Source organism: Daphnia pulicaria, chromosome 1 (genome assembly GCF_021234035.1).
Source record: "Daphnia pulicaria isolate SC F1-1A chromosome 1, SC_F0-13Bv2, whole genome shotgun sequence".
Lineage (NCBI taxonomy): Eukaryota > Metazoa > Arthropoda > Branchiopoda > Diplostraca > Daphniidae > Daphnia > Daphnia pulicaria.
Window position 1 is genome coordinate 20,661,797 of NC_060913.1, and position 8,957 is coordinate 20,670,753.

General features: G+C 41.1%; 1 protein-coding gene across 1 annotated transcript; it reads right to left on the reverse strand.

Moving 5' to 3' along the window:
- Positions 1-3,443: 3,443 nt before the first annotated feature.
- Positions 3,444-5,695, reverse strand: LOC124320981 (thymidylate kinase-like). Its single transcript, XM_046783896.1, has 7 exons — positions 5,459-5,695; positions 5,331-5,385; positions 4,268-4,285; positions 4,108-4,198; positions 3,949-4,039; positions 3,689-3,877; positions 3,444-3,635 (listed from the first exon to the last, which is right to left on the reverse strand). The coding sequence occupies exons 1-7, from the start codon at positions 5,528-5,530 to the stop codon at positions 3,522-3,524; spliced, it is 630 nt and encodes a 209-aa protein (XP_046639852.1). The 5' UTR covers positions 5,531-5,695; the 3' UTR covers positions 3,444-3,521.
- Between the last annotated feature and the right edge of the window lie 3,262 nt (positions 5,696-8,957).

Sequence of the window (8,957 nt, forward strand, 5' to 3'; positions counted from 1 at the left end):
CACTGTCCACTACCATCACTATCACCCGATTCATCATCCGATTGCAGCTCATCATCAGATGAGTCGAATTCATCCCGGATTCCAGCCGCAGCAACAGCAGCAGCACCAACACCAACACCACAACAACAACCTCAACAACAACCACTACAACCATCCTATTATAAAAGATACGTGTAATAATAATAACGAAAAAATGATCAAGTCAAAGTCAACTAACCAGCGCCAGGAGATAAACACACAACTGTCCGTGCTGCGCAAAACAAATCGTTTTCCATCTGATTATTCGTTACACACTTCACGTAGCACGTAGTACTACGTAATAATAATTGACGATAAGTAGAATAACAGCATTTTCCCCAGTCATTCTCCTTTTTGTTTTCTTCTTCCTTAAGATATGTTTAAGTATGTGTGTATCAATCAAACTGGCTGATGATGGAGTTGCCTTAAACAGCTCGGCGGCCTATATATTTAGGCCAGCAGACAGACAGACGAATTTTTTCATTAAATGAATTCATTCATCAGGGCTCCTTTTCTTCTCTTCTTTTTTTTTATTAGGATTTTATTATAATCCCAACCAGTAGAAATGTGTATGCATTTCTTTCTTTAATTATTATCATGCCCCTGTGAATCAACAGATCGAGCGAGTTACGACACGTTATTATAGCCTCGGGGCTAGAGTGCACACTTGTGTGAAACGACGACACGATTCGATGAAAGACGCCCTTTTCATTTTTAGCCCAAATGTGTCACTCCATTTGATTTTGACGTCATTTTTTCTGTTTATCAATTGGACCACAATGAAAAGGGCGCGACTTGTTACGGGCCAGCCGAGTCAATGACGGGAGGAACGTCGTCGGCCGGCTTGGCGGTCATCAAATAAAGACGAACCTGTTGACCTCATCAGCCATCAGACGGACGACACGAGCGGGTCGGGATCGTCGTCGTCCTATTTCGGCAATAATTATCTGCAATATCATCACGTCCAGCATCCGTCAGTCGGGTCTACATCATCATCCGGGATACTATCCAGCGGCCTCTTCTTCGTTCCATCACGAGCAGAACCTGCCGGCTGCCGATGGCGGCGGAGGCTATCAGAGTTCGGCCGGAATTTAAGGGCAGCCGACGGGAAATTCAAATCATCACCATTTGATTCGCGGCAACAAGACAGCGCGTTGATCAGCAGTCCGTCACCGTCGCCGAACGGCAACAGCAACAACAACGGGAGTTACGCCAGATTCGGCCACCATCCGTCGGCTTACCACCACTACCACGGATCGGTGGCCGTCCCGCTGGCCCATTACGCCAACAGTTTGAATCATCCGCATCAAGGCGGGCCGGCTCATCATCTGACGGCCGGTAGGTTCTCCGTCCATCACTCGCCGTTTGCTCATCACCACCGCCACCAGGGACCAGGCGCGCGGGAGGGTGTCCGTCTCGACGCCACCCTGTTCGCCCCAGGTCGTTGCTCCTCTGGAGACGCTCAACTCCGCCGCTCATCATCACAATCAACTCCAATTGAATCAGCATCATCATCATCCGCATCTCATCCATATATAACCCACTCCGCAACAGCAACAGCAACCTCTGATGCCGGCCCTTCCGTCAAAGCCAAACGCGGTAAATATTTGAATTTCAAATTTCTCCAGCGTTTTTTTTCTGTTTAATTTGGAAAACTGTACGCGAAACATTCGCGCAGGGCGGAAGCGATGAGGCCGGAAGAAAGTGACGACTCATTTGTGCTTGTTTGCCGGATGCGCCAAGACGTACACGAAGTCGCCGCAACTGAAGGCCCATCACCTGCGGACGCACACGGGCGAGAAGCCGTGTAGTGCTTCTGGAAGGGATGCGGATGGATTTTTGCCCTCTCCGATGAGCTCACCCGCCACTACCGCAAACACACCGGCGACCGGCCCTTCCAGTGCCGACTCTGCGAACGGGCATTCTCCAGATTTGACCATCTTGCCACTTGTCTTGCCCTACACATGAAACGGCACGTAATGGCCTAGAAATAATATGCAGCAGCTTTTGAAAAATGAACAGAAAAAGAAGCCGAGGCGCACAATTTGATAAAATAATATTTAATATTGTTATGTTTTATGTATAATTGTATCTCGTCTTTCTAATCGCATTCAATGTCAAACACTAAAAAGAAACTGAATTTAATAGGTCTGATTATTATCGCTCTCTTTATATATACATTGGGCGTGAAAAATTTAATTGCATTTTTTGTTTTAGAGGAAGAAAATCGAGTTTTTTTAGGGGGGGGGGGGAGAATTAACTCGGAGAAAATGATGGAGCCGACCAAAGTTGTTGTGGTGTGGTTTCTCTCTTGTCGTTGTTGTATAGGACAGAATTCTGGATAGCAGATCTAGGCCCTTCGAATGACAGACGATGGACACCAGCGGTCATGCTGATTGGGGTCTGGCTGATTTTAGCCGGATTTTAAGGTATATACAGTGCATATACTGGGCGCATTTCTCGATATTGTCGTCTGCGTCCGTCTATGTATACTTGTATAGCCCCTAACCCTTACTCAACACGGAGGCCATTCATCGGCACGCAAACGTCCAATCTTGTCTCCCGTGAGCCCAGCAACGCCTCTCTACCTTGTCCGACAACTTTGGACGCTGTGTGTTTGGCGCTCTAAGGATATAATAACGGGCTCCGCGCTCCCACCCTCATCAGCAAACACACCCATTTGATTCATCATTCCCTCCTCGTAACGTTTAGTTTTCCAGCTAGTTCCAGATATATACAGGAGAACTTGAATTTCAGATTTAGTCAGAAGATGAGAATTGAATCAAATGAAACTGGCTGGAGAGGGGTGAAAATGTGCAAAGAAATTACGGTGTGGTAGAAATACGTAATTACTCACTCTACTCTACGGTCAGAGCAGAAAAAAAAAATCTAATCAAATTTTTCAACCGATTCCCATAAAAAAAAAATGTATATCCTGAAATCTAAAACAAACATTTTTTTTTTAAAGTTTTGAACTTAAAGTCGTCGTTTCCCAGAAGGAAAAAAATAACAACATGAATTCCTGAAATATTAGATCCAGCTAAAATAAAAAATGAAAAAAATGAAAAAAAATTAAGTTTTAAACTGAAGGACGTCTTAATCCAATGAATGACTCAAAAAAGTAAAAAATCTTAAAAAATAAACATTGTCACCTTTTACTGTTACTTGGGGATACCATGGCACTGGCAGCCACTGATTAGACGGGACTAACGGCAACGGCAGTCTAGCAAAAAAACAAAAACAAAGGGAAGTTAAAAGCAACAAACCATTATGTAGCTGTATGTATGCGGTATTCTTTGCCGATCTACGGATTTTCTGCAAGGAACGTATCCAATGTAATATTCTCTATTTTATGAAAGCGTCGATCACACTAAAATACAGGATACAGCTCCTTCAAAATATGACTAACAATTTATTTTAATTTTAAAATTAATGTATCCGAAATACACTAAGGGCTTTCGTCGTTACACAAGTGAATAAACTTCAAAATTATTTGACACAAATTAAATCCACAGTTGCTTCAATGCGGAATCGGGTGTTATATTGTCTAATGCTTCCTGAACCAATCGACAGACATCACGCCCGACTTCTTCCATAGATCTGCTGGCATCTACAACCTGAAAATAAAACATTATAAGGAGTATTCTAGAATATTTTATTATGGCATTACCCTCCATGATTCATCTAGAAGCTTCAGATAGTTTGATCGGACAACTTTCTGCATCTCGAGATTTTCGTACCGTTCAGATCCATACTGTCCCCTAGTTTGTGCCTCAACGGGATCAATATCAAGAAATATTACCAGGTCAGGTTTCAACAAACCACTGTCTGATTGTTGGCACCACCTTAAGTCCATGTTCTATAACAAAGTATTAGGCAAGTTAGAGTTTTACAAGAATAATTTTAGCTGAAAATCCTTGTTATATATACAGGTTTTGCGGCAGAGAAGGCAATTCCTGAATATGAGTAACGATCCACGATAACATTTGTGCCTTTCTGCAATAATTTTTTAATGTCTGGCCTGCGTGTAGAAATATATAACCTTAAATGCATAGAAAAATTTAAACAAGAAAACTCAAAAAAACATACAACAGTTCCCATCGATTGGCTGAAAAGAGCAAATGGATTGCATGATCATCTAATTCTGTGCTGCATTCCAAGTATTTATTGATAAGACTCCCTGCAAGGATGTAAAAAGAATACTTTCAATCTATATGTTAATTAGGTTGAAATTGTGGTAGAGATTCACCAATGATAGTTGATCGATCTGAAATTTGAGAGGATTTTGAGATCATTTAACAAGCGATCTCCCACTCAACCGGACCGAAATGGTGGGGGTACTTTTCGGATCGTAATCCGGAAAAGAACTTTACAAATCCGGACTAGGTCTAATCTGTTCAGAATCGCAAGGCGATTCCAACGGAATTAAGTCCGGATTTTTATCTTTTCCCGTTCACGAGATAATCACGGTTGAAAATCGTGAAATATCACGAAAACCCAAAGTCTCCCCGTCCGACTACATCGCTTTAAGCCGTATATTCGGCTTGTAAAAAAAAACTAATTGATACAAAATGTAGCCCTTTCATCCCTCTTTCAGAATCCAAAAGGATTTTTTATAATTCTTTGAGATGTTTGAGATATCACGATTTTCGTGATACCCCCATTTCGACACATTTTTCAGGCATTTCATTCGGCGTTGCCGATTGCCGTATATGTGCTTTTCGCCCCCTTTCCTGTCCACTTCTTCGCTTTTCCCCTGTTTCCTATGTATCAAGGCCTTGTATATCGATACAGATGGGACTTGATACATAGGAAACAATGGAAAAAGCGAAGGAGTGGGGGCGAAGTCACATATACGGCAATCGGCAACGCCGAATAAAATGCTTGGAAAATGTGTCGAAATGGGGGTATCACGAAAATCGTGATATCTCAAACATCTCAAAGAATTATAAAAAATCCTTTTGGATTCTGAAAGAGGGATGAAAGGGCTACATTTTGTAACAATTAGTAGTTTTTTTTTACAAGCCGAATATACGGCTAAAAGCGATGTAGTCGGACGGGGAGACTTTGGGTTTTCGTGATATTTCACGATTTTCAACCGTGATTATCTCGTGAACGGGAAAAGATAAAAATCCGGACTTAATTCCGTTGGAATCGCCTTGCGATTCTGAACAGATTAGACCTAGTCCGGATTTGTAAAGTTCTTTTCCGGATTACGATCCGAAAAGTACCCCCACCATTTCGGTCCGGTTGAGTGGGAGATCGCTTGTTAAAGAAGTATATCAACATTAAAATATTAAACATTTCGCTACCTGGAAATCTCATTAGATGAGCTTCTTTATTGCTTTCTTGTAACCACGTGATTGCCTTGTGGTATTTATTCAACAAATGCACTTTGTTTATTTGATTTTTAAGATGTTTATTAATACAAATGTTTAACCTTTTGACATTGAGTAGTTTTTCCTGACCGATCACATCCTTCTAATACGATGAGTGCGCCTCTTTTTATCATTTTATTGCAATATTAGTGTATACCTCTAAAATAAGTATAAAAATAACTTGTCGATGGCTGGAATAATTAAAGTGCGTAACAGTTAAGTTAAGCAGTAAAATCTGCTGGTTGACACTTCCCAAGAAAGAACAACAAGAACAAGAACTTAAAAAAAAAAGAGTCCTTTTGTCACTTTCGAAAACTTACCAGACGAACATGACAGGACCGTGTTGCAAGATCTCTTCCGATGAATACCAATTAGCAATGACATTTTTTATCGGGTTCCAGCTAGGGCTGTGGCCCGGACGTTTTTTAGCGTTTTTTTTCAAATAGGTTTTTTAGATGGGTTTTTCTTCTTCCGCGGGTTGGAGCGGGTTGGGCCAACAGAGCAAATTGGACTCGGCCCGGGCCGACCCATGGGTCAAAAAAATAACGGCCCGGGTAAAAAATCGGGTCAAACACACTTTTTTTTACAAACTTTAAAAATTCCCTAAATTTCTTAATTATCTTCTTCTTCCAACAGTGACATATCAATTCTGTCTTCTGAACACCCCTGAACGCCCTTTTCTACCACTTATCCTACTTTTCATGCTACGAAATTATCGTAGAGCATTTGGCGGCAATATTTTGACAGGCATAGAGAATAACGAGCTTTTCTATGTGACTACTAGATGGCGCCACCGCTCGGGTTGGCCCGCGGATCCGGGGGTTTAACCCGTCGCCCGCCCCGTTAAAAAAATGCCTCGGTGGGTCGAGTCGGGTTGGGGTTTTTTTCGTTCAGCCCCCCCCCCCACAGTCCTAGTTCCAGCCGTTTGGCTACCAAAAGGGCAGAATTATCGCGTGTAAACAGGGCTATTTAGTTTTAATTTATTTTTTTCGTCAATTTTCCGTAACCCCTGTTCTCTTCTCGGCTGTGTTGTGTTGGCTTCCCTATCCCGGTTTTAGCAGAGCCATAGATGATGGTAGAACCACTTATATGGAAAGGCCTTCCATTGCCTTTTCGGCTTTTCCCCCTGGAAGTGTGCTGACCATACCTTAGTTGCAGAGCCACAGCGGGTGTGTTGGGAAACACATTTTTTTTCCAGTACCAAAAGCAACAAATTTTCAGTAGATGGTCGCTGATGGCGCTGACAATAAGGTATAAATCGATACTTAAGCTCATTTTTCCACTTTCGATTCGCGATATTGGCTGCAACTTTGGGAAAAATTTCCGAGAGGAAAATTTAAATTTAACAGGCAGTGGTTCTACCATACATCTATAACTCTGGTTTTAGGGTAAAAGTAGTCCGATATGGAAACTTTAAAAAGCGCCTTTAGTGATTGTGTCAGCTACTACGTCCAGCTACTTCGTACCGCTTCGTACAGCCTAGATGGCTCTTTTTAACGTTTCCACTTCACAATTCTGATAGGCTCCGCCCTAAAATCTCTGAAAATCGGACTACTCTTACCCTAAAACCGGGATAGGGAAGCCAACACAGCCGAGAAGAGACCAGAAGTCTATAGCTATTATAGCCCTACACGTCTACGTGCCTGCCTGCCAAATTTTCTTACAAAAATTTATGTTGCAATGTTGCACCCCCCTCATTTTTTGCAACCCTTTCTCAACCCCCAATTTTTAAAAACCACCTTTTCTTTGTTCTAGAAAGTAGAAACGGCAGACCACGTCCAGCTCTCACATCGACAGATCGCTGTCTTTCGCTCTCCCTCCCCTTAATTTCCTGATTTATGAAGGGGGAAATAAAAATAAAAAGGACGTACAGGACAAGAACAATGAATTTTACCCATAAACCCCAATTATACCCACGTCACCAATTGGATTTTTGTGGGGTTTTTGACCGCCACCTTTTTAAGAGCCTCATCGACAAGTGGATCCCTCTTCGTTTTACTCACATATTCTTCGGGATGAAAATCTTTCATGTGTTTTGGAATATTACGTTTGTAACCACATGTAACATAACACCAATCATTGGATGATGGACATTGTAATCTGTGAAAAAAAAAATGTGTTGAAATGGTGATAAAGGATATCAGATCCTTTACGTTGTATGCAGTGCTAGTCTGGGCTCCATTGCCATTTTCCCCTTCAATCCCCTTCGCGTATGTTATGTCGCATTTCTCCCCCTCCGACGTTTCTAGGTTACAACGTACCTAAAATTTAATTGAATGCCAAAGTTATTAACAGTAAAACCTTGCTTTGCTTAAAGCAGGACCCTCAGTCTCAGTGAACTCCTCTGGATGAAATTTGTTAGCATGCCTATTTGCGTTAAAATTGTTAGAACGTGCTTTAAAACACTAATCATTCGTTGATTGACATCTATAAAAGTAAAAAAAAATACATCAGTAAGTGATGGTGATTCATGACAATGTAATAAACTCCTACAAATAGGAATCTCTTCTTTTCTTCCATTTCCACCTTTTTCTTATCTTTTTCGATTAAAAATGCATCTTCCGACTCGGCCGATGTCTTGAAACTTTCATCTTTGGCTGCAGGGCCCTCGAAAATAACTTGGTAGCCCTCCAAAGGGCGGGAGCGGTAACGAACATCGGAACTACAGAATTGAACACCTGCTGTGACAGTACTGGTAGTCACAATAGGTAGATGATCAGCTGCAACTGGTTCCTTTTGGCGGAAAACGTATCCATTAATTTTTCCGCTCCGATAGAGTGTTTCGAAAATCTTCAGATATGCATCTGTTATGGCGTTGTCCTTCCCCGCATCTATGATGGTGACATCGTACTCTGTAAAATAGAAATAAAACATTATTACCACAAAAATGTACAAATAAATAAAAACAAAATATTTTAACATACTTAATCCAAATGCTGATTTATACTACATGGAAGCCAGCCGGAAGGAACCCCCAATTTACGATAGAATTGTGAAATCATATCTGCTAAACATACAGTATACCTATATACGCGTAGATATAGAATAGTACGAGCTGGAGTTATTTATAAATGTACCACGAAATGCGTATGATTCTTTCAAAGGTAGACAATGGATAGAATTACTATGCATAATACCGTAGCACAGGTGAATGCACCGGCTATAATATGTACGTATTTAAATAATTGACGACTATATAATAGCGCTGATATTAGTATCAGTACCAAATAAACTTTGCTTTATTACAGCCAAAACTCAAATATAAAAATAAATTTAATCTGAAGATACATTGCTGATAAATAGTTTTATTAGAGCCAAAACTCAAAAAGAAAAGGAAAAAGCGGAAATTCAAAGTACATCTAATCTGAAGATACATCGCTTTCAGAATCATCAACAATTTGAAAATGATTGCCGGCCTTATTGTAGATATCGTACAAGGTGGCAACTTTTTCCAGCAATAACTTAGATGGTAGATCATCGTTGGTGTACTGGTCCCATAAAGCAACAAGATCATCTTGTAGTTGTTGGCAAGCCTTGTTTCGTCTTCTAAGGTTTTCGCCG

Coding starts and splice junctions, on each gene's coding strand:
- LOC124320981 (XM_046783896.1), bottom strand. CDS start 5,530: ATGATAAAAAGAGGCGCACTCATCGTATTAGAAGGATGTGATCGGTCA. Junction 5,386..5,458: donor AAACTACTCAATGTCAAAAG/GTTAAACATTTG, acceptor AAATACCACAAG/GCAATCACGTGGTTACAAGA. Junction 3,636..3,688: donor TTCTAGATGAATCATGGAGG/GTAATGCCATAA, acceptor TTTTATTTTCAG/GTTGTAGATGCCAGCAGATC.